This window comes from Morone saxatilis, unplaced genomic scaffold, assembly GCF_004916995.1.
Source record: "Morone saxatilis isolate NCDOM2014 unplaced genomic scaffold, NCSU_SB_2.0 Contig5, whole genome shotgun sequence".
Classification (NCBI taxonomy): domain Eukaryota; kingdom Metazoa; phylum Chordata; class Actinopteri; family Moronidae; genus Morone; species Morone saxatilis.
Window position 1 is genome coordinate 5,068,841 of NW_023340095.1, and position 26,012 is coordinate 5,094,852.

At 39.6% G+C, this 26,012-nt stretch overlaps 1 protein-coding gene across 3 annotated transcripts in view; it reads right to left on the minus strand.

The window, feature by feature from the left end:
- col18a1a (collagen type XVIII alpha 1 chain a) overlaps nucleotides 1-26,012 on the minus strand; it is a 72,046-nt gene that overhangs the window by 9,435 nt on the left and 36,599 nt on the right. For all 3 annotated transcript variants that reach the window (XM_035677103.1, XM_035677102.1, XM_035677101.1), the window contains 19 exons: nucleotides 17,551-18,092; nucleotides 15,056-15,139; nucleotides 14,056-14,127; nucleotides 9,342-9,420; nucleotides 6,760-6,890; nucleotides 5,924-5,950; nucleotides 5,346-5,552; nucleotides 5,095-5,121; nucleotides 4,915-4,977; nucleotides 4,747-4,824; nucleotides 4,583-4,633; nucleotides 4,341-4,463; nucleotides 4,181-4,243; nucleotides 3,345-3,389; nucleotides 2,481-2,612; nucleotides 2,288-2,359; nucleotides 1,657-1,683; nucleotides 856-954; nucleotides 28-63 (listed from right to left, as the gene is read on the minus strand). In XM_035677103.1, the coding sequence (XP_035532996.1) occupies nucleotides 28-63; nucleotides 856-954; nucleotides 1,657-1,683; nucleotides 2,288-2,359; nucleotides 2,481-2,612; nucleotides 3,345-3,389; nucleotides 4,181-4,243; nucleotides 4,341-4,463; nucleotides 4,583-4,633; nucleotides 4,747-4,824; nucleotides 4,915-4,977; nucleotides 5,095-5,121; nucleotides 5,346-5,552; nucleotides 5,924-5,950; nucleotides 6,760-6,890; nucleotides 9,342-9,420; nucleotides 14,056-14,127; nucleotides 15,056-15,139; nucleotides 17,551-18,092 (1,958 nt within the window). The remainder of the gene's footprint in view (nucleotides 1-27; nucleotides 64-855; nucleotides 955-1,656; nucleotides 1,684-2,287; nucleotides 2,360-2,480; nucleotides 2,613-3,344; nucleotides 3,390-4,180; nucleotides 4,244-4,340; nucleotides 4,464-4,582; nucleotides 4,634-4,746; nucleotides 4,825-4,914; nucleotides 4,978-5,094; nucleotides 5,122-5,345; nucleotides 5,553-5,923; nucleotides 5,951-6,759; nucleotides 6,891-9,341; nucleotides 9,421-14,055; nucleotides 14,128-15,055; nucleotides 15,140-17,550; nucleotides 18,093-26,012) is intronic.

A 26,012-nucleotide genomic window follows, 5' to 3' on the forward strand; every position in this document is an offset into this window, starting at 1 on the left:
GATATCCAGTTTAAAAATGACACTGACCCTCTCTCCTTTGTCACCTCTGTCACCCTTTGGTCCCTGTAAAATGAAGAAGAATGAGACAAAAGATACCTGAAAGCACTGTATGTCCAATACCTGCTTCATAAAAGGTCTGACAGGAGGAACAACCTTCTTATTCACTAAAAACAATAAAATAATTGCTTGTATTCTGATATATTATTGATTGATAAACCTGGTAAATATTTGAAATTCAATAGATTTTTCTTAAGCACATCAACATTGCCTTGCCTCAATTGAAAATTAGATAAGTTTTAAATATCAAATGGGGAAAATATGTAAACTTCATTTCTCACAAAGGTAAGAAATGCACATGAAAATGTGATATTAATGTTATTAATTCAAAACTGGTTACACACACATTTCAACAGATTACATCAAAATTAGGCCTCATTTGTTGCTCCAAAGGATATTGGCTGTATTGACAATCAATTTACTAGCCACAGAACTGCATCTAACTGTCAGTGGATGGAGTTTGCGATCATGTGACCTTAGTATGGTTAACCGAGCCCATGAGCCCATCTCCATAACAACTAAACACATTCATCCACTAATGAAGACATGACANNCTCTGGAAAAGGCTAGTAAGTGGACCTTTTTAAATAAACTATTATTTCCAAGGTTAAGTGAACTTTTTGTAACCGTTGTAAACTGTTCTGTACTGCTGGGAACAGCAACAGGAGTCAGGATGTACAAAAGATGATTATTCTGTTTTTCCCACAACGCTCTGATTCATCACAAAAGATTCAAACATCTAAGACTCTGTAACATTCTGACGTCTCATAAGAGGAATCTAGAGGGGAATCCTTTTACCTGAGGTCCAGGGAAGCCATCCAATCCCGGCTGTCCGTCTTTTCCTACAGAGCCTTCATTGCCCTTCTGACCTGGTAGACCAGGGAAACCAGGTTTCCCCTGCAGAGGTACATTGAAGTTACACCAGTGAAAAATTAAATTCAGCGAAACAAAGAAAGTTTGCTTGCACGTATTATACCATTAAAAATCAAGACCCAAATCTGCAGCCATCGCCATCACGTGGTGGTGGACCAAACCTGAGCTGAAACACCAGCGAAAAATGGATTGCTGTGTTGCTATGAGTTTGTCTTTCTGACCCGTATATTTTCATACATTCTACTCAATACAATAATCAGGATAAATCTATACTATCCTTTTATGTGCTTGTATTGTTTCTATTATTCCTGTTTCCGTTTAGAGCACATAGCCCTCCCACCATAGATTTCCCCTTAAGAATCAATTAAGCTGCAGCTTATTTTTCTCAACCCCTGTTTATAAAACCAAAAACGTGAAATGACAGCAAAGGAGAGTAGCAAGGATAAGTCCACCGCCAATAAACCAAACCTGAATGTTAAATAAACTCATTAAGACTTGAGGGGAGGACAAGGGCTAAACACTCGCCGGTTGCCTTAGAGACCTAGCTTCAGTCGCAGGAAGCTGTACCTCAGGCTTGTTTGTGTGTTGACACAAATTTCACATGCTCAAAATAAGACCATTTTAACCAATAATTTGCTTTAAAAGTAGAAAAAAAACAGGTGAGTTGGAAAGTGGGACAAAAGGACCCTGTTTTTGATAGATTACTGGAAAAATGATGTTACTTACTGGAAGTCCAGGCAAGCCAGGAGGACCCTGAAAGCAAACACAATGTCCTTGATTATCTTCAAGCTCAAGTATGTCTTCCTCATGCATTTGCAACTTCGTACTAATAATTATTGGAACTGTTCCAGTTAAATATTCATTTTTGTATCATTGTTTCTTTATTAGAAACAATGATACTTTGTACTCAGATCATCCACAGAATGTATGGTAGCGATGCCGAATAGCCCGTATGATTCAACTTTACCCAAAACAGTTAAAGAAATTAATTAAAAATGGGCTGGGTACACCTGTTTGCCTGTTGGTTTTTCCAGATATTGCTACCATGAATACTACTTAATGTAGATAACCAGTCACTGTTGTTGTGCCAACTGTAGCATCTCTTGGTAAATACTGTTAAGTAAGCTACACCAAAGCTCTTATTTTAGCTGCTCTCCAAGCAAGACAAACAGCACTTGAGAGCAAGTGAGAGTATGAAACAATCACCATCTTGCACCTAGTGCCTCCTACAAAAGTGAGGACTTGGCTTGACCACAATTTCAAGCTGCTGATCAGACCTGGGATCAGAGACTTACTCTGACCTGTAATAAGGATATCTGATCTAATCTGAAGTATTTCTTCAAGATACAGTACTGACCTGTCTTCCTTCTGGTCCTCTGACGCCAGGAAGTCCATTGGAGAAAACTCCACCAGAGCCTTCCATGTCGTCCTTTAAACACCAACAAAGATATTAGGACAAAGCTAAACTGCAGAGATAAAGTTTTGTATTTTCTGTTTCTTTTACTGTGAGACTTATTTTCAACTCTACCAAAAAATAATAGAGAACTTACAAATCCAACACGATAACTCGGTCCAGGAGGCCCGGGAGGTCCAGGTTGCCCAACAGGTCCCATCGGTCCAGGCAGACCAGCCAGTCCAGCCTCTCCTGGTGTTCCTGGTAAACCAGGGTTTCCTTGATTTCCCTGTAGGATGGAATGACAGTAGTTCAATCAGAATAAATAAATACTAACTTAAAAAAAAACATAGTTAGGGTTTTTTATTTGAATTATTAGGTATCTCAAGCATCCCTATACAAAACTACTAATACCTGTGTCATACAGCATTTAGTTACTAGTAATAAGCACATAGTATCATTTAGTACACACAGTATCACACCCATGCTCATTGTTCTGGGACCAAATTCAGACGTCATCAAATGTTAAAGTAAACCATAGCCAGCACTTAAACCATAGCCAGATTAAACTTTAAGTCACGTCTGTAGCTGACAATATTTGACAAACATTTGCATATTGTTAGAAGACACAAATCCCCTTTGATGGCTGATGTGCTGGCGCCCAGTTACCTGCAGATGGGAAGGCTTAGGAAAGTAGGAGGAGGATAAAAAGTGAGGCAGCAGATTGGTGAGAAAAGAAAGGTGGGAGCTTGGCTGGAGAAATGAAAGGGATGAGAAAAGCTTTAGAAATAGTTGGATGAAAGTTGATGTATCATTCTAGTTAACGAATGGGTACCATTACACAGTTGTGGTGTTTCAAGAGCACGCCACCAACTCGGACCTGAATTTATGCACCTTCTTCTCAGAAATACAGTCTTATGCATTTGCATTTGGTTGTGGTTTGGAGTGTAGGTCTCACTGTGAAGCTGCTGAAGGTACAATTGGAAAAACAAATAAAATAAAAAAGGTCATAAATCCGCACCTTCTCTCCAACTGCTCCTGGAAGACCGAGCTCGCCTGCATCACCCTAGCATAGGAAAATGAGTAGGACAAAACATGTTTATAGAAATGCTAGGTAGAGTCGAACTGAAACTTAAATCCTCCTTCCGTTTTATGTGAGGTAATAAAAACCCTAATGTGTCCATTTTTGGACATACTGGACATAACCAGCATTGCTAGATGGTGCGCAACTAAATAGAAAAACATATGTACATTACAGCCTACATATATTGATACAAGCTGTTTTTTTTCACCTAGCTATTGTGTTTATGTACAATTAGCAACCTTTACAACATTTAACATTGACTAACACTAGAGAGTTGTTAAGTTTGTTTTTCCCTCTCAGAAAGTGAAAGTTAGCAATTGAGACTAACTCGCTTTCACTCAAAAGGGAGCTAGTTAGCCTATATTGCTAATTTTAGCCCTATTCCCACTTGCCATTACTATTTGTTTAAAAAAAAAAAAAAAGCTATATATACTTATTTTTTAACACAAGTATCAGATCAGAACTAGGTATCAGTATCAGGAAGGAGAAAATAGTATCAGAACATCTCTACTGACTGGCTGTGTGGTTGCTGGAATTGAGCTGATATTATGTATTATATTAGAGTCTGCCCACGCTCAAATTACAAGCACCAATATTATCAACAAATACCAAAAATATATCCACTTATTTTATTTTAATTTCAGTTCAGCTTTAAGTAAATACAATTCAAGTTTACACTATGACCGCTATTGACAAGCACTGTGGCTTCAGTTCTAGAGATCAGATTTTGTCCATCTTTACAGAAGAAATAATCATTTTCACAAGGTCATTACCTTTTCTCCATTGAGACCAGGACGTCCTGGGAGGCCATCAGTACCCGGCAAACCAGGCAAGCCCTAAAAGCCAAAAGATTTGGTTCAGATATACAGTAATTGTTGATTTGATTAGACTACAGTCATTAAAATCACGATTGAGACAGTTTGAGACACCTACAGGTTGACCAGGCGCTCCGTCCTTTCCTGGTGGTCCAAATGCCCCAGAACTTGATCCAGTGCCTGCTGTAGAGGGACCAGGAGGACCGGGGGGACCAGGGGGACCAGGTAGGCCAGGAAGTCCCTACAACAAAAAAATCAAATCCTTTCACAGATATTTACAGATAGCTATGATCCTGGTTACAGTCTTACAACAACAAAGGTGATGCCCTCTACTATATTTCAGATTTTAACTCTTCTCACCCGAATAGTTTCCAAATCAGGGAAACCGGAGCCTTCCATGTCCACAAAAGTCTGAAATACATTCAAAATCAGTTTTATTCAACAAATGATTTACAAAGACAGGCAGTCGTCATGATGCAAGTTAGGTACAATACAGCATGTGACTGAGGCCAAGATTAACTCACAGATCTGAGTCCTGGTCCTGGAGGTCCTGGAGGCCCTGGGGGTCCCCTGGGGCCAGGTTGACCCTCTCCCCGGTCTCCCTGTATGCAAGAGACTCATTAAGACACTTTTCTATTTTACACATTCTGTTGTATTTTGTAGATTTCTGGTGATGTAACTGAGCATCTAACCTTATCGCCTTTAGGTCCAATGTCTCCTGGGGTTCCTGGGAAGCCTGGAGGTCCCTCAGGACCCTGTGTTGAGGAAACAGTAATGTTAGGGCACTAGAGGTTGTCATGGTGTTAATAGGGTTAAAGAGAAAGTTAAAGTGAGTATTCTTGGTAATGTGCAGGAAAAAAGGAACAACTTACAGTTTTTCCATCCTCACCGGGATCACCCTGTGAGATTGAAATAAAGAAATACAACTCCTCTGAAACACTATTTCCAATTATAATTCATAATTAAAAGGATGACAGTGGCAACATTGGAATGAAACTCCTAACAGCACACAACAGAAAAGATGTGCTTCAGTATAAACTGTGTGACAAATACAGGAGGTCTTGGTTCAACATCTGTTGCAATTATTGTTTTCATGTAAAGAATTCAACTGTAGTATACTAACTGGCTCTCCATCAGCTCCAGGTGGTCCATGGGGGCCTGGGGCACCTGGTGGTCCAGCTGGCCCTCGGGGTCCGGGGACTCTGGAAGCAACTGAGCCATCACCGCCGACTGCAAACTCAGTTGCGGGCCCTGGAGGGCCGGGGGAACCAGGAGGACCAGGAAGGCCGGGCTCTCCCTTCGTTCCTTGGTAGCCAAAGCCTGCATTACCCTGTTGATAAAGAAGCATCATTGTTATCAGAGATTGTGATTAAACAAGAGGAATTAAACACGTAAGCTTTTCCATAGCCGTCAGTTTAAGGTGTATCTGTTTTATCTTTCAACTTCACTTTCGAAAATCCAAACAGTGAAATTAACCCCGATCAATTCCCTTATTTAAATGTAGATTCACTGAGATCATTGCTCTGTTTGTACAAGACATCTCTCACATCAAGGAATGGAACATGTGATTTTGATGAGGAAGACCAACAGTCCTTATTTATGGTTGACTAACTTACTGCAACACGTCTCTACTGTATAGCTTCTCTGTGAGTCAAATCAAAAATCCAAAAGTCACCCAAATTTTTTTTATCTCTAACCTACCTTTGCTCCCTTTTCTCCCGGTTCTCCCTGAAAATTAAAAGAAGAAACAAAAGCCAAGTCAGTGCCAACAGCTTCATTGGGAGGGCGGCACCAGTGGAAATCAGATTCTGCTCAAATAAACAGACACACACTAAAATGTCTGTTAATAGAAAGAAATACAAAAAAAAAAACAGTAATCCCATCCACCCTAAACATCCTCATATAAACCTTAAACTAATTGGAATATAAATCAAACTTTTGTTGGTCAATAGAAAATAAGTTTGTCCTGGTTTGTGCTTCAACATGTTTATATTAAACACTATTTATGTTTGTATTTGACTTATATTTTTTGTCTTTGTATCTGTTTTTTGTTTGTTTGTTTTTCTTTTTTCCTAGTTTCATTTATATTTGGACAAATGTATTAAGTGTATGTTCTTTTAAGACAGAAAAAATCAAAATAAATGTCAGATCAACAATAAAGTAATCACTGAGGAGGATTTTTGTTATTTTTAATCATAACATTTGGCCTTCGTAAGACAACATAACTACACACACAACTTAGGCTTAAATGTAGAATATGTAATGAAAATAAAAATAGCTTGACATTACACTGTATATGCTTGTATAAAATTAGGACTTGCAGCTCCCTCTGGTGTTCTTTTGGGGCATTTTACCAAAGCTCATATCAGTGTTGTGACTACCCCTGCTCAACTCACAACTAACTCACTGCCCACTGCAACCTTCAGAAGGCCAAACTAGGTTAAAAAAAAGTTTTCTTGCATTGTCAGTGGAAAAGATTACTTCTAATTTGAGTATTCCACCCACTCTCAAATTAGAATATTATAAAAGGTCCAAACCTTCTCTCCACGGGATCCACCCCGTGAACTGGAGCCAAAGCCAGATTCTCCCTTCGGCCCAATTGGACCCCTGTCTCCTTTCTCTCCTTTATCCCCTCGGTCACCCTTTTCTCCTCTAGCCCCAGCTGCCCCTGAAAACAACGACAAAGGACAGAGTCATTAATACCCTCATGAAAAGACCTTTCAAAAATGATTAATGATTGTATCCCATATCCCAAACAATAAACAGGACATTTCCTGCACCCAAAAGAAGAGGAGAAAAGAGGAAAAGAAAATTACTTTTTGCTTGATGGAGCAAGAATCCCAGTGTGCACGGCTGTAATTTAAAGGCCATGTGAAGGTTCTGAGGTAACTGAATACACCTTCCCACACCTGCATGCACTACCATCCTGAGATTTATGTTCTGGTGTGAGTTGAGTTGCCCTTAAACTCTTCCCACTGAATGTGTCAGTTTCAGTGGAGCTTGTATGAAATGCAAGCCACTTCATCAGTTTTGTAGAAGTCGCCCATCTCCAACACTGCTGACATGCACAGAAACGTACGTCCGCTTCAAGCCAGCTTTTTCAATATGAGAGTTTAGCAACGGAAAAAAACTGATGCCATACATCTTAGCATTACTAGCCCAAGCTAATATGCAATACTAGTCCTGCTTGTCCAATCCTTGTTTTTTTTAAGCAATACAAATCTATGTGAAGATTTATCAAAATTGTTTTCCCATCCTTTCTCCCATTTTCTCTCGTACTGTGTCTGTTTTCCTCTCTCAATTGAGCTCTTCTATTTTTCTCTCTTTGGATATATTTTTTGGGGGGATTACAGCCTGAACGGCCCAATTTTCCACCCCCCTGGCTTATAACACATCCACCACCCTGCATGAATTCAAAAGCAAAACGTATACAGATTCATGCATTCTTGTGCTTGTGCTTGTGTGCTTTTGAAATCCATGTGAGGTCCTGCATGAGGAGTACACATGAGCCGTCAGACCAGAAAACCAAAAGGAAATCAAACACAGGACATTTGGATGCTCGTCTGTGTTTTTAACCCCTCGACCCACCTGGGGACCCAGGAAGTCCGGGTCTGGACTCCACAGAAACTGAAACGTGCTCTGAGTCGCTTGCTGAACACAACGCAAAAGACAGTGTTACATGAAGTCTTCAGATTAACACTATTTCAAAGTCAGTTACATGGATGCTCCGGGACATGAGGTAAGCTCCTTTGTTTTGGTCCATTCACTTATGATTGCTTTTTCTTGAGTCTGGAAGGGCTACTGTTTTGAGTACGATCAACAAGGGGACTTTATAATTTATTTTAAAAGTATGTTTTTTCTTTATTGTAATCACTAGTAACAAGCCACAATTCAGAAAACCATCTCAAGTTAAATCTAGATACAGTAGCAACAGAAGACTGAATATATTGTGATTTACAGGTGCCTAACATACACTGATTTACACCCTATGTTTAATTGAGTTCAATCTCAAGCTCTGTAACTGCAAGTAATCATAAAAAGTCATCAATTTTATCCACTTTGACACCCCCAACAAGATGCTGTGGTTTGCCTTACAATTGATGCAAGCACTGCACATTCTAAAAATACAGTATAGTAGGTGTGCAGAGACCTTTTTCCAGTCTTCATCCCAGTTTCATAAGTTTTCATGGTGAAAGTCAGTTTTTGAAGATACAGTGCTAAAAATAGTTTTTTTTGCTATGAGACAATAACTTTTCTCTGTCATGAACCCCTCCATCAGTGATCCATCAGAGACGTACATCTTTGTATTTAGCATTAGTGTTGATGCTTTATTAAAGTCAGGTTCACAGAAAATTTAATATTGTCCATTCAATATGTTTGTAGACTTTGTTTTGCAGAAAACATTGTGCTTCAAAATATCAAATAGAGACCTACTTATTTTTGATATGTGTAATTCATTTCACGACCAACAGATGGTGCCAAAGTAAGATTTTTTTCAAGCTTACACAGTGGCTTTGAGGTTTTTCATTTTACATGACACCAGTTATTAAGTCATCTTTATCCCTGAACATTAATCTTTAATGTTCCTGCAGTGACAATTATTAATTTTAAAGTAATTTACAAAGAAACACCTACACTGACACTTCAGTGCTCATCACAACTTCCAACCCTTACACTGCATTCATCTTTATGTCCACTAGATGGAGACATTTGTCAGTGAATCCCTTTGTAGCCAGCTCAGCCATGCATTCAAGGAATCTGAACTCAGCAGCTCCATGCGCGGTCATACGCATTCCAGACCATTCAGCATGTGGAAGTACAACATCTATTTTCCATCTTTGAAAGTAAAATTATAAATTTATGGAAGACAGGTATATTTGCAAAACAGCAAGGGGCAGATCCAAAAGCATCTGTAATAACACTCTGAAGAGGGCTTGTGTAAAAAAAAAAATTACGCTAAACGTTTTGACTGACAAAACTCCAACTTCTGTCCAGTTCAAAAATAATACAGAAACACAACCAATATTCCATCTCAAGTTAGTGTTGATATCTCTCTGCTAGCACAACAGTCTAACTTAAGGACTGTGAGTGATATTTAACTGTGTCCAGATAAACTCACCTGTTTGTCTTGTAACTGACACCTCCTCTTTCCTGGTCAGTGGTGGCTGCTGAATGGGCCGGGAAGATGGAGTGGTAGTCTGCAGAAAAATAACATGCAACAGAGAGATGCATATTTAAAAAGGGCAATGAGTGACATTTACTGGAAGCCGCACTGAGCCTACTTATGGCTCAGTTTCAACTGGTTTCCCCCCTACATTGAAGAGCCCTGAAAACATTGTTAGAAACATGTCAGTGCATGGGGGGAAAGTCAGGCTTGTTAATGTTAATCCTAAACAATCCTAACAAAAACAATTCATGTTTCTTTTAAAAGGTGATTGAGTCAACATGTATACTCTTTTTTTTTTTTTCTTTTGGCAAATTGTTACTGTTCGCAGTAATTACAGTTTATATGCTAATCACTGTCAGACATCTCATGCCTGGGCCCTATTGCAAAACTCCTCCTTATGTGAACATTAAGGCTCTGGGAACACGGCCCCAGTTGCAAAATGTCAATACCCAGAGTTACAGCGACACCGAGCGCGCAATAACTGAGCTTGTTGACAACACAAACGACATACACCAACCTTTCTGGGTATCAATTTGTGTGCATTTGTGTATGTGTACAACATTTTATAGCTGCAACTCTAAAACCCAATTTACCTGCAGCCAACCTTGTAAAACTACATGATCAAATAAAAGGGGCTGAATTTAGAGAAGGATGTGGTGTTTGTGTGTGTACTCCCTCATCAAATTTCTGCTCAATTATTCTTCCCTTCTTGAGCTGTCGTTTTAGAACACGTTTGTTACCCTACAGTGTAAATAGTTTTGGAGACAAAGGTAAGACAGGTCAGCCTCCAGTCTGCCAACAATCTCCAATCACTAACAAACACAGCAGGACTGACAAAAGCAACAGGAGTAACTGAAGGTTGGGGGAAGTGGGGTCACTTCTGCTCCCAAACTGCCTTTGGGTAAAAAGGAGAGAGGGGGAGGGAATAATACAAATACCACCCCCCTGTCTGTAGCTCATTCTTCACCGGTGACACACCTCGAATTGTCACCTGTGGAATTCAAGCGAGGAGTGGGATAAAGAATGTAGGGGAGGGGGCAGCTGAAGGAGCAATTGAAGGCAGTGTTGATGATTAACCAGCTTCCTTTCTGGGAAACTATTCTCCCCCGTGTTGCACGGCACTGGCTATGCTAAGAATTTGGCCAGACCACTATTGACTCTTCTAAGCTGATATATGTATTAATGCGATAAAGAATACCCTGCTTGTTCACTCCTTTACCTATCCATCATAGCCGGGGATGACGGGTGGGAGGCTCCGATCTTTAGAACATAGTGTTGATGGATTTGAACCACACAACCCCCTAAATCTAAGAGCAGGTATGCATCTCCCTCGGCAATGAACGTATTCCACCTCTGCAGCAGAAAAAAAGGGTGGTTTTTTTCAGTGCATGCCCTTCTTTGTGGTTGGCCTAAGGATGGAAGAAAAACAGTCTGCAACTAACCATGATTAGACTCTCACTTTATCTGATAATAAAGTGGAATCAGGTTTTGAAAAACAAATTTTTCTGAAGGCTCCTTTACCACCACTTTTGCAAAGTGAAGATGCAATGGAGTCTTAACAGCATTTTCCCAGGACCATAAATAAATAAAATAATCAAGTAGAGTATTAGGTAATCTCAGCAGAATGTTTTACAAGTGGAACTACAAACCTAAAGAGCAATCTAATAGATTACAAAGTATTTTTAAAGAGACATTTTTCAACCAAATCATACAAAGAAGGAAATATGTTCACTCAAACTATTCAGTACTAGTTCACTTAACTTAATTATAAGAGTGACCATTGCTTTAAAATATTAAGACACATTTTTTTTTTTTATAGTGTATAAATACTTTTACAGTATAATGTAGTACTCTGTCTGCTCTGTACCCGACACAGGGATTTTATAATTTTATGATTTTTAATTTTAAATGGCAGATGGATACAGATTTATAGATGATAGAAAATCAGAATCTGGTCATTTGTGAATAACATCACAAGATTATCTTAGATCGAGTGACGGGCTCACAGGCTCGTGTCATGAGCCAAATGTCATTTAGCTCGGTTCAAATCAATTTTATTGGATTGCACTCTGACATTATGATGTGCAGCGTCATGGCTGTGTTTACAAGACGCATGAACCATTACGGGCAAGTGACATGTGTGTTGCAGTGATTCTAATGTGTCTTTTCAGCAGTTAATTAGCAGCATTAATCATGAAGCTGCAGGAGCATTTACACAGAATTTAATTAGATATTGTTATTGCAAATTCCTCACATTGGCAGTCGCTCCCTCCAACAGGGCGATGTGCTGGAGAGGAGGTCAGACTATTGAGCTACTCATTTATGTGTATAGACAAATTCATTTTGTAATTAAATGTTAAATTTTTTTAATCCCAATTTTATTCTGGTGCAAGCAGTTGCAACTGAAAGTGTGCATTAGATTATGGAAAGGTTCAAACATCCTGGTTATGTTCATAATTATTTATGACATTTTGGCATAGCTCCAAAAGGCACAACTACATTCAGTGGATCAGTTTTTAATATATATGAGTCTCTATATGGGTCACTGAGTCACATCTCCTCAGCTTATTGCCCTCAAGTCGAAAGTCCAAGTCAAATCCATAACATTCTTCAAACTAAAGAATTTACAAAAGTTTTTGTTTTTTCCTTCATTAATCTGAGAAAATATCATTTCAATTGATTTTTAGGTCTTTCTTAACATGATGGACATTACAGACAATTTCTAATAACAACTAAGTGGCTGTAATCTATCTGAAACAATCATTTCCATCACATCCAGTTAGAATTATTCTCCTGAAACATTTCCTCTTTGGGCTTCACGCTGTAGGGGACACTGAGCGACTCTCTCTGCCATCTATCACCATGAATTCCAGGATGACAAAATGGAAAGTTACACTTATACAACTCTCCCTCTCTAACTTGCCTCTGCCAAGACTTGCCTTAATTGCACTGGTTGGACAATTGTGCAGAGTGTAGGTTTCGACTTTTTCAGAGATCAGATGGAAAAACGTCGGTAGGTAGGAATTAGATGCCAGCTGTTGTCTTTTACGTTACATTGCATATTACGTGACGCTAATAAATGCCTACTGAACAGATGGAAAAGCCCCTTGTAAACATTGCAGGGCATCAAGGCAGAGTATAAGGCAATAATGATGAAAAGACTTCCGATTTGAGGTACCTGACCCAGCCCTCCCCTTCTCTTTCCCGAACTTTCTTTCCACCTCTGTCAGTTCCTGTACACAGCTGATTGAGAAACCAGTCAGAATAACAAAACCTTGAGGCGGGGGGGGCCTCTGACTTGGATCATATCGAGTCCAAATTGACATCTGGTTTTTCTAACTCTCCACTGTAATTGCGAGTGGGAGTGCATGCACGCACAGAGTCGGGGGGGGTGCAGGGCGGAGGTAGTGCTGCATTTCAGCCTGCGTGTCTATCTTTGAGGGTGGGAAGATGTGAGTGGGTGTCTGTGGAGATTGTGTGTGAGTGTGAGAGGAGACAGGAAACAGAGAGAGGAGACAGGACGGGGGGATAGAGAGAGTGACAAAAGGAGAGATGGAGGGAAGACACCGAAAGTACACGCAATGATTTTGTGAGTTTACACGGGTGACTGGGAAAGACAGTGGGGAGCAGAGGGATGAGTGAATGGAACAGCGTGGATGTACAGGTGCATTGTGGGTAAGATATTTTATCTGTCAGCCTTCCATGATATCTGTTAGGTTAGGCCTTCATCTGAGTGTTAAGTCTACAGCTACTATCCAGAACACTCACACCTCACCTGACACCAGGTTTAAGCACTTTATGCTGAAGAACTAACATCCATCCAATTCTTCTTGCTGGCCTTACTTTCTATTTGGACAGCTATAAGCAAATAAAACTGCAATACATTTTCAAAAAAAGATTTTAATATTAATTTCTAAACTTTAGAAAGGCCCAGTTTTAACTCTCCAAGGTCATTTCCTTTCCAGCCTGACAAGAGGAAACTTTCGATGTAAAAAGTCTTTGTCCCCAAATGTATAAGACAGAAGCGGCTCAATTTCCAGACATCAACTCAGCAGTTTTTAATCTCTCTTGAGGGATGAGTATTCACTCATTTATACCGAGTAACCTGAGACATCAGTGGTGTATGTAACACTAGGATGACTCAGTTTGCAGAGGCACGGTCTGCTGCTAATAGTTTTTGTCAGCCAGGTATACATGTCTGGCATGATCAGCTGTTCCAATCCTTAAGGAACAAAGCATTTTTCATTAATTCTTCTTCTCACTCTCCTATGCACTCCTGATGTACCATTTTGCAACAAACTTATTTAATTCCAGAGCAATTTCCTATAATGTTTCAATATAATATAAATTTCCCTTTATTAATCCCATAGGGAACTTCATTCCACGCAAACACAGGGAGAACATGCCAACACCACACAGGAAGGCCCTACCCCAGCCAGGATTCAACCCAGGGCCTTCTTGCTGTGAGGCGACATTGCTAACCACTGAACCACTGTACCGCCAATATAATGTATCAGGAAGAATAAGGGCAGCACAATAACTGGAAGGAATAGTACCATTATCAATAAATCATTAAAATGAGGAGAAACAAACAACAACAGCAGATGAATATTGTCAAATCTCTGTAATAAGTTAAAGAGCTCAATAACAAACAGAAGTTACATACCGTCCATCTGTGTTTCTCGGCGGGTGGTTTTGGGGGTCTGGTTTCCTCATCACCACTACCTTCACCTGAAGCCTGAGGAGACCAATCATACATTTTAAATTGAATTACGTTTGTTTTATTCAGTGCATTGAATCACGTTGTTTTAACTGTGTGTGTTGTCCTTGTATCGTGTGTGTCATGAACTCTACATATATTCTTAGTCATCTATAAAGGAATTAAGCAATTTATGGCAGTGTTTTATATGCTATTTGTGGTCAGTGTGGTAGTATTATTGGCCTACTTTAGTTGTCTGTATCGTCTTTATTTCTGCGAATGTGTTTTCTAAGCCACCTTCTTTGCCAGTTCTCTCTTGAAACAGATATTTTAATCTCAATGAGCCTTTTACCTTGTTAAATTAAGGTGTAATCTAATACTCTCTAAACTGTCAGTACTCTAAGTCTTAGTGCTTATGTCATGAAGTCAAATGCTGCTATATGTGTTTTATCAGACAATATACAACACGGTAAGTAGGTCTCATACTTCAAAGCTTGTTGGTAATTCAATATGTTGTATGTGTCCTCTATCCAGGAAAACAGCTGTGTGTGAGGTTATCATTTGAGATAAAAGACACATCCTGGAATCAGAAACCTGTCATTTCCACATGGTATGTGATTTCCCATCTAATCCAAGCAACATCTAAAAGATCTGATGACAACGAGCGGTAAAATCTTCAACATTATTCTGTCAGTAAGTACGAGGATTTGGTGTTGTCAGCAGGCAGAACAGCTGCAAAGGGCCAATGTTTTACTAAATAACATTAAAGGCTGCTGGTGGGCTGCAGCAAGGCACCTGTGTTTGTGTGTGGGTGGTCAGGGTCAGCAGAATCGTATCTGTTACAGATTTACTATTGGTAATAAGTGATACAACATGCTGGAATAAATCGCCATGTCCTGCAGTCATAGCACAAAATCTCAGTCACATGTAGTCAGTTATCTTTAAAATGTGATTAGTTGTCACTCACCACATCTGAGTCATCTCCTTCTTCTTCACAGTGCCTCTCAGCAGCACGGGGGTCTCCCACCACCCTCAGCTCACTGATTACCCCCTGTGGTCAAACAAAGACACATTGTTCTGATGTTTACACACACATGCACACACAATATGTCTTACTTTCAACATACAAATGCAGATGCTGATCTCTGAACTTGCTGTTAAAAGTTTTTTGGTGATATTCTTGCAGGGAATTCCCCCTTTCCGCAAAAATCAGAGGGGCCATTGATGTCTCCGATTTTAGCCCGCGCCTGTGAAGTGCCACTATCTCTGTCCCACGCACACGATCTGACACATGTTTCCACACAGGATACTCACACAGATAGCATGAATGCTATCTGACTGGCTATCAAAGGGCCATTAGCTATTTGAAGTTGGCTCTTCGGGACATATTTATGTCCTGAGAGAAAAGTTTAATGGATTTTTTAAGAGAGCTTTGAAGATAAATAGTGAAGGCTCTTCGGCATTTAAACTCTGTCTTTACACGGGCTTTTAACGGTTCGACTGATGTACTTTCTTGTACTTACTTGTACAATGTTTAGTTGACATGGGATGGTCTTTTTCAAATTGCAAATTGCCTTAGATCTTCACAATAAATTGTAGATCCTATGCATGAAAAGGTCTAAACTGTCACTGCAGTACATCCTTACTAATGATGGATAATGAGAAAAAGAGACATCTGCTAAACAAATCCTATTTCAAAATGGACTGCTTATTTTATAAATACATAGTGTAAATATTTAGATGCATAAGAAGCTTGCCGAGTCTTGATTTGATTAGAGAAATTAAATTCACAAGACCCCTCTAGCTTAGGGCCATGCTAGGGTCAACAAAAAGCACATGGTCAACAAGTCCTAAAAGAAGAAACAGGGTTGGGTTACTTTTTCCAAATAAGCAGTTTATAAAAGATCTTTTTAGACAAAATATCCATCCACAAGGAAACAACTTACATGGGCTTGTATCATAAGAAAAACTTAAACTGTGCTGTAGAGTTACAAAGTGGTTTACAACAAAATAAGCAGCTGTCTTCAAACGCAGCAATAAAAAAAGATTCAAACAAGTGTTACAGCTGAGAGGGAGCGAGAGATGAGCTGAGGAAACACTCAAAACGTTATTGCACATTAGAGGAAGTGTAAATATTTCTTTCTGTATTATTTAACAATATAATCAATGTTATTAAAAGATACTTGTTAGCTGTGGATGGGACGAATATCCACCTTTTTTGGGCTTGTATGTAAGTTAGTCAAAGGTGCTTCTGCTTGGGTGGCTTCATGACCTCAATTCAGTATTATTAACAGAACAGGGAGGGTATTCATGTCCATAAGCAGCAAGACTCCATACTTGGCAACACTGAACAGTGAAAACAGCAAAGTAAAGCATCACTGCCAAGTTAAAGAGTAACTCAAACGGAGAAAGACAACAAGGTCATCAGGGAGGTTGTGTATTTCTACTGTAGAAATGGCCACTAAATCTATAGTAACTGAATCACTTCCATGACACAGTAACGTCTCTTCAATATCTTATTTTCTGATATGAAAAAATATTAGCATACAGTAAAGATGTCTTCCCAACCCAAAAAACCTGGGTTGTATTTTCAGGTGTCACATTAAAATAAATTAGTGATTTATATCTGGGATTATTATTGTCAAACTATTACTTGAGTCCAAATAGTCATTTTTCTTCCCAGATTCTAAAGGTGATTAATGAGGACATAAAACACAAACAGTCATTACTGATTGCAACAAAGCAATACAGTGTCTTAAAATGCTTTTACAAATGCAGTTTTTTATTTTGATTTGTGCAAAAAAAAAAAAGCTGGACTGTACCTACAGCTCTTGGCCTATCTTTTAAAATAATTAGTTGCACAGAAGCAGGATGAACAATGCTCACTGACAGTACGCCTGCTGTTGCATGTTTTCTCCATGCAGGTAGCCATGGGCGAACTACTATAACCCTTTAACAGCTAAGGTCAACAGTTGTTGCGGTCAACTGCCTGGATTTACAGCAGTCAAATGACTGAAGTTAATTACATCCCAACTGTGAGGGCTTCCAATTATTTGCAGACTACTCCCAAGAAGACTGCAAGGTGATGTAGACATTTATGTTGTGGTTTAGAGTAGGCCAATTTGAGCAATCAAATCATATGAGACTTATTCAGCCAAGATGTTTCACATGACTATGGGAAACCAAAACACTATACTGCACTTCTCCAAATCTTCCTGCGGCAAGAGTCTCATCACAGTTTGTTGGTTTTAGAGAGAAGTAGTTGGGGAATGTTAGATGAGCAGCTCTTCTCCAACACAAGAACTAGTTTAATTTATTCAGAGCAGAGGCTCTTCAAATAATTTCTTTATCTACTGTGAATGCTTTTGAAATAAATACAGTATATCTTTATAAATCGTTACATTTTCTGATTTATGTGCCTCAATATTGTTTGGTCTGAAACAGAGAAGAGTGTGTACGCACCAGAAACTTTTCAGAATCAGCTCCTCCAGCTTGCCCGACAAAGACCCCAGCACCGGCCTCCAGCTCCATCTCATCCGGGGATCTCTCAATGCGCATCACCTGAGGGTCTGTGTCACAGTTGAGGTAGAACATCACCTTGTCATCCCTCACAGCGATGGCAAAACTAGTCCAGACATCCCTCATGGAGGGCACAAGGAACCTGGCCGCCTCATACGACTGCTGTGAGTCGGGTTCTGTGTAATACAGGATGACATTCTGCTTGCCGCCCTGCACATCTGACAGTTTAACACCCACATACATGATCTTCTGTGAGGCATCTGTGATGGAGAAGATGACACCTCCCTTGTTAGAGGTGGGTTTCAGGTTGAAGATGAGGGAAAAGTCTCGGTAGAATGGGCTTGGCAGGTGGGCACGGGCCAGCTGGCCTGTGTTGGCATCGGGGCCAAAAACATATCCAGGACTGAGGTCGGGCCCATAGACCCGGGTGATCTCGTTTGGAGGAGGATCCCCAATCAGCTGTAGCAGGGAGACTCCATTGTCTTCTAGAGGGGGAGAGAAAAAGGATGTGAGGCCACAATGCACATGAAATATATTGGAGGTTAGAAGGGAGGGCTGCATGGCAAGGTATAATGTTAGACCAGGCTGTATTAGGCTGCTGGGGGTTGACTTAAAGTGAATGGATGCAGGAACAACAACTGTTACTTGCATAGGTTATCGTTGTGCTAGAACAAAACCAAAATCAACAGCATAATTGGTCAATGATTTTTTTCTCTTTCAAAAGTAATGTAAAAAGCATCAACACAGTTCATAAAATGTTACCACAAATGCCTCCAACCAAGCTGTAAGCTTTTTTGAGAGGCACTGGTACAGCGACTCTGCTCAGGGGACCATAAATAAATAAACCATTTTTACAACATCTAGACCGAAATACAGAAAAGATCGCCATCCCCAAAAAAGGCAAAGGATAGGCCCTTTGAGACCAAGAAAAGAAAATCACTTTAGCAGGCACTGCAAGGAAACTTCTACCTCCTAAATTAAACTAAAGGGAGATGTAAAGGCACAGTCCAGTAGATGCAGTCCAAGATGTGTGTTGAGAGATTTAAGGATCATCATTTCATGTAGTGTTACAGAGGTCTGCTCCAAAGTTTCAGGAGAGCTAAAATCAAGATGAAAACATGTGAAGCTGTAGCCACTTGATGGGTTTCCTGCAAAACTCTACTGCAGAAAATCACATCAACAGACCTAAATTATTCAAATGGTAAATGATATGCATTTCAAAACTTTGAAATTGTCTCTACTTTTGACCACTGATCGATCTACTATGCCCAGAATAGTATAACTACGGATATCTATGCATCACATTCCCGAAGATACACAAAAAATGCGAAAAGCTCCACAGGTTCGTGTGACATCTGCTAAATGTCACTGCTGCAGGGCACTCAGGGACCAACAGCTGGGCCTCCTGCATATCTTTGCTCTCTCTCCCATCACCCTGGGTGACTCTGGCGAGGTCAGTGCATAATAATCGGGGCATTTAGGAAATACAACGAGCACAAAGAGCTATGTGTATTCATTCACAGACATGGTAGAGACACTAGCATCACAACTGAAACTAAACCTTTTTGCTTTGGTCAAAAATAAAAGTGTCTTTGCGTTAAAAAGAAAAATAACTGTTTTGGGAGAAGACTTAGTTTGTAGTTTCTGGTGCTTTGAAGAAATGCTTTGGTTTACCACCTGGTGACTAATGTGCAAGCTCTATTGCTCGGTTCAAAGCCTCCCCACTGCCCTGAGTGCGAGGAGATCAGTGGGGTCTGCAGTTGGCTTTGTTGAGAGCTTAAACACACGAGGTGTTTAGCTGAACCCGAGGTCCTGCTTTCTGTTGTACAACCATAAACACAAGTCTGAATATTCTGGATATCTGTCTGAGAACTAAAGAGGCTTTCATTAGAGTCTGAGTTAACAGACAACTCAGTCAAGCTGTAACAGGACTGCAATAAAAATACTTTCCAGTATCAATTATGCAGTTCCCCTCTGCACCAATCAGAGAGAGAATTCTTAGGAAGTTTTATCACTAAACAGATTGTAATTATAATATGTACTTATTATGTATCTGCTTTAATAGGTACTTAATTCAAGATGTGCCAGAAATACCAACCAAATCTGGAAACCTTTAGATGAGTGATGCAAATGTAAAAGTCTTCTACTAGATGTCCTTAGTTAGCTGTACACATAACATACATAACATATAGCATGCATAAATCTAAAGCCAGTCCTAAAAGGAGTCAATAGGTGGATAACTATATTAATGTTAATTATGTATTAATATCTACATACAAAAGATACTACAAATGTTGCAAAAAATGCTGAGACAAACAATCCTAAGAACCTGAGAGATCCTGAAAGAAACAAGACCTTAAAAAAACAGCTATGTTCTACCTAAATTCCAAGGTTCAGAACATCTTAGGTAGACTGCGCATCCTTCCCTCAAGGATGGCAGTTAACAATAAAGCGTCGTTTGCACCAGGCCAACCAGATGTTTACTCTGATAATATCAGAATGAGAAACCTCAAGGGTCTCTCTTCAGTGGGCCTGTGCTCGCATGTCTGAACCTGGCTCCCACTTAGAGCACGATTTCTACCAGAGTAGGGTTGAAAAAGGCAGAACTTTAGAAAAAACTGTAGTAATTTAGTGGTGAAATCCATCATATGGGAAGGCACACCATTTTAATTTGTAATCCTCCTGTTACGTGTACTCAAGCTGACGTGAGCCATCTTTAAAGCAGAAAGCATAACTGAGCATGTATTGTTACTCTTTTGGTAGTGAAATCTAATGAGAATGATTTGGATGACAATGTTTTTATTACCTGCATATATATATAGCTTATTTATATATATATATAGATTTTATTTTTAGGCTTTTCTAAGAGCAATGAGAAGAATTTGAAACATGCAATTTGTTCAGCATAAGTAACAGCTGGTCATAAAAAATATTTGATTTGTGTGAAGATTAAACTTCAAGGTCTATAATAAGTTGGAATGTGAGGCACATCTCTCAAACAGAGCCTGATTGTCTGTCAGCACGCAGCATGTATGACCATCTCTTACTCCCATAATTCAAACATCTGATTTTCTTATGCATCTGCCAAATGAACAGCAGACATCCTCACACGTGCACTCATGTTCCAAGCTTCCCAAACCCCTCATTAGTAAAACATCTTACCTATTAGTCATCATTCATGCCAACCAGATGTGCACTCTTTTGGACTATGTTCAGAATTTACCAAAAAGAAAAAACATCCGTGTGAACCAGAGGGTGATCAAACACTGAATGCTGTTACTACATTTCTAAAAAAAGTACCATGATGTAATTGTGCCACGTTAAGAAAAAAGAAACCTTGGAAATGTAAATACAGACAATTTCATTGCCGGATGTAAAGCAGATTAAAAGTTTTGACCAGCTTTAGGCCTGCAAAGGAATGCTTTTGCTGAAGCCTGTTTAATGTGCCTGCAATGTCAGCAAAGGGCCAACCGGTCATTCCTTCTCAGAGATCAAAAATGTTTGGGTATACAAAAGGTTCACCATTAGCATTTTAAGTGCAATCTCAATTCAGGTTTTCCAAATAGCTTTTGTTAACCAATGACAGCTTCAAGGCCAATTGGGCATAAAAAGGTCTGTTGATGAATGGAGCGGCGCTGGATTTATGGTGCTAGTTTGTCTTGTCGAGAAGGTCGCTTACTGACCATGAACGCTGCACTTTTAGATTTCCTTACATTCCAGGATGGGGTACCAGAGTTTGTGATACCCTGTTGATAAAGCTATATATACAGTTTCAGACTGTATATACAGCTTTTGGAAGTAAAGGATCATGTATAATCCATGGGAAAACATTTGAACATCTGGACAGTCCCAGAAAACTTTGTTTCTCTGACTATGTTCCATCACCATTTAAAACATCCCTTGAGGCCTGCTGACTAGGACAATGCTCTCTCTCTCACTCTGCAAAGGAGCTCATCAGTGATCTGACCTGTGTTTGGAGTGTCAGAGTTCCCCTCTGGAGACATGAAAATTACTATGCAATCATAAGCTATGTCTGTAAGGCTTGACAGCCAATATAAATAAATGTGAAGTCAATTAGGTCATGATATGGTAGTTGTGTTTGCTTTCTGCTTATTTGAACCCTGTTTGATCTTGTGGTTTCATGTCTGGCTAGTTACATGGTTAAAGAAAGTTATTCATTAAGCGTATAATGTCATATCATTACCATCATCATCATGCCTATAGAGGCATATACATGTCTATTTTTTTTTTCTTGTCTGATGTAATGTAAGACATGTAATGTCTAGTCACAAAACTGAGAACCAAAAATGGATGTTAAATGGACCTGTATTTGTTATACGCGCCTTTTCTAGTTCTTTCCGACCACTTCAAAGCCGCTTTTTACACTTACCGTGGCACCACATTCATCCTCTTCCACAACATATACACACCCAGGCGATTTGGCAAAGGGCCCATCAAACAGAAACTAATTGCAATCATTACACATTCCACTTTCACCGGGATGGCCATTGCCAATAGGCCGAGCAATGCGGGGGTTCCAGTATCTTTGCTCAAGGATACTTCGACATGTGGCACCAGGAGCCGGGGATCGAACCAACAACCTTCTGATTAGGGGAGGACCTGCTCTGCCTCTGCGCCACAGCCGCCCATGAAGCCGCCAAATGAACACAGGATGTTTTGAATATCAAGGTATAGACCATGAATACATTTTACTTTCTTTCTGCAAAAGACATTCTGTGAACCTGATGATGCAGAATGCTCGGAAAAAGATATCAAACAAAAAACCACATCATAGACCAGGAAGGATATTTCATGTTGGTTCGCCCTGAAGACTGAGCTGTAATTCGGAAACCACAAAAAGGAAGATTGGTCTACCACAAGCTCTGCACTTCACTCTTTGGGGAAGGAGTAATATGATACTGTTTAAGTTCTCTACCTGTAGGTGACAAACTTTTAAGGCAACATGCAGGGTGTAAACAAACCCCTTGCCACATACTGCTAGCTTCACAGCCTTTTGTAAGCTTGGGAAGAATATAGTATGTATGATATTCACAGGCACAGTGGAAAAGCTTCTAAATAGGTTTAGAGCTCATTCATAATGCTGAGACAGCATGGCTCTCCTTTAGAAACAAAACTTTGGGCTATTATCCAGCTCAAGACATCCCTGTGCTCCATTAATGTGTTTTGCCTCATCAGTTCTTGTTTTTTACTAATGCAACACAAACCAGAGGGGGCAATGAGTTTCTGGCAGCAAAGAAGTTGGACTACACTGTGCCCATAATTGGAACCCCCCTGAGAGCCAACTCAAAATGATTCCCTGGCAAGCAGCACGCTGAAGAACTAGTGCCAGCTATGGGCCTTCCTGTCATGAGATACAATATCAATCTCGGCTCACTGGAACCATGGTGCTACAAATCAGTGTCAGACCACCAAAAGGGTGTACACGGCACAAAACACAGACTTAATGTACACAGACATACAGATACCGACAAAAGAACAGCAATACCTTAACAGGAAAACAAACATTTCATGTTTTTAGACCACCACAAAAGGTGGCCAGGGACAGGATTACATTTAACTCCAATTAAACAGCCTAAACCGATAATGACTAATGGAGTTTCCCATACAAGATAGAGTTTAACCGTCAAGAACAAACTGAAATAAATTGGAGCTGACCTCTAGACCCTGATATGAATGACTGCTCATCTTTCAAGCAGGAGACTGGTAACCATGGAAAACATCATTAAAAGGGCTATTGTGCCCTAACAATCCTTTCTTACTACAGAGGTAGCCCCCCTGTGGTAAAAAGATCACATCTGACAGATTTCTTATAAAGTTTCCATGCATAAACAGATATCTCCGCAGTCTTCCCACAGTAATACCCCACATGCACACATATTTAAGCTACATATGAATACATGTTAGTATATACACTGTTCCATTGTGTTTCTTTCCCCATGCCGATGGCCCACTTAAATTTCATCTGAAATACCAACTCAAAAGATGTGGCTAAGTATATCATGAGACATTCTTAAATGACAGGTCATAGTTAAATGATGTAGGAGTGGGGCTCTATTAAGGCCCAAATATGAGTGCCCTCCTCCCACACATCAAGCTAAAAGAGCTGCTTAAGAGAACATCTTAAGGTTCCCAGACACTGCATAGTAGGGGTTCTGATCAGTGAATTTCAGCAGTCAAAGGACTTGCAAGTGGGTAGAGGTGGTAGGAAACAGCCCAGGATGGAGTTATTGGGCTGATAAACTGGAAAATAAGGCACTTTAAACTTTAGGGCACACATTTTCAGAGCTTTGTAACACATTATCTTGGCCATTTATGTGTGACCTCATTCAGCTTGAAGCCAAAGCCCACCAATCTGTTAACCACTTCTACCATAAAATCAGTATGACCACTGGCTGCTGTAGTTACTGGCATAGGCACATTAAGCATTTTTTTGTTAACCGAAACCATGTGCGGTTATAATGCTCAATTAGCAACATTTAACTAACTCTGAAGTTTATCAGTCATTTTCAGAATTTAGGGGCAAAGAGACCTCACATGGACAGTAATAACTCAATAGCAAAAAATGTGTTACATAAAATCTATTCAGCCTTAGGGTTCCACCTCAGCAGTCACTATAAGAAGCAGTATCCATGGGTAGATTTTTAAGATCACTGAGTTTGAATGAGTGATACCAGATGGTCTTCTTGACTACTATGTTTTTCTGTCTATCCATGAATGATTTACAGTGATTGAAAGCACTTCAGTGATACCTTGAGGCTACTCTAGCAAGCGATACCCAACACACATGTGTTGGTGGTGAGCTGGAGAGCCTATAAAAACTGTCCTTGGAGTGTAAAGATGGCAACAAAATCATACGTAAGTCTTTTTGCAATGCCAGGACTGCTAAGTCTAGTGGCCATTACATCTATTTGGAGATTTTCCAAAGACAGTAAATCACTTTACTTAACACTTGAATCAAATAATTGAAATGTGGAGCCATGTTGGAAGGGCCTGTAGTTAACACTACACCTGTGTATCATTTATGAAGCATTAACAAATTAATCATAACCCTTGCCCTAACCCCCCTGATGTAGAAGCCAACACCATTACCTTGCACACCAGCACATAGAAAATTAAAACAATTTAAACAAATACAAAGCTATTTGGACCTGGATGTGTCAACAGTCCTGGAACCAGAGACATCTTGTCCACTCATGTCTCTCAATGAAGCAAGCTGTCAGAAAGATAGTGAAGCTGTAAAAGGACAGTCTTGAACTCCCAGTGATATGGACTGAGGGTGGAGGGCAGAACAGTAGCCCACTTTATAATTTGAGGTGCAACTTGCTCACAGAAACAGACTTTCCCATATTAGACTGTTTAATAATTCTGTATCCACTGAGGGCGGATTCTCACATAAATCATCCCTCACTTGTAACCATAAATATCAGAGTCATTTTCTCCACATTTTTTTTTTAAGGGTAAACACTGTACTTGGTAGTCCTGGAGCAGATATTCAAACATACAGTGGTGCTATTTTTAGGATTATATAATCAACCAAGTATTAGTAGTTAACTAGAATTTGTATAACCTTAGTGAAATTTATAAACCTTGTACAACATTGATTTGTTGTTTGAAAGATTCCTTTGAAACAACAAATCAAGTGCTCTGGTATTTGGCATAACTTATTCACTGAATCTAAATGCAGTTTGACACAGTTATTAAAAGGACATGAGATCTAAGAGTTCTTTAGCCGCTTAACTGAATTAACAACCTAGATTATGCACGTCACTCCAGATCAGATAAAAACAAGAGCCTCGAGTGGTGATTCATCTCTTTTACCTTCAAATTTCCACCTGTTAAAATGTTACCTATGTAAAGTGACTAAACTTTCCAGCTGCCATAAATGCTTGCCTAGCACAGTTAATAAATTGACATTCCACTGAAAACCATTGATGCAAACATGACTGCTTCCCATGCATGACAAGATAATCTGTCCATTTGTGGACAGACAAATGCAAATCAAGCTGCTTGCAAGCCACTTACTCTCAAAAGAGACATGCAATTCTACATGCCAAATTATGTACAGTATTTCATGCACAAATTGTTTGCAGAATACCAGCCTCCGTCTTTCAAATGTGTTAAGGCTAATAAAAAGAGACAATTTCTTCAGTATTACAAAAACAAAACAAACATAAAACAACCATGGTTAAGGCTGAAAGGAAATTCTATTAAATTTCTACTCTATTCCTTATAATTATGTAATGAATATTGCTGGAAACAGATCATCACTGTATATCGGTGGATGCAATGATTGTATTTCAGGATAGGATAGACAGAATGTATATACAACCACAAACTGCACTGAAATGCATGTGTGCATGTAGATGTATGTGTGTGTGTGTGTG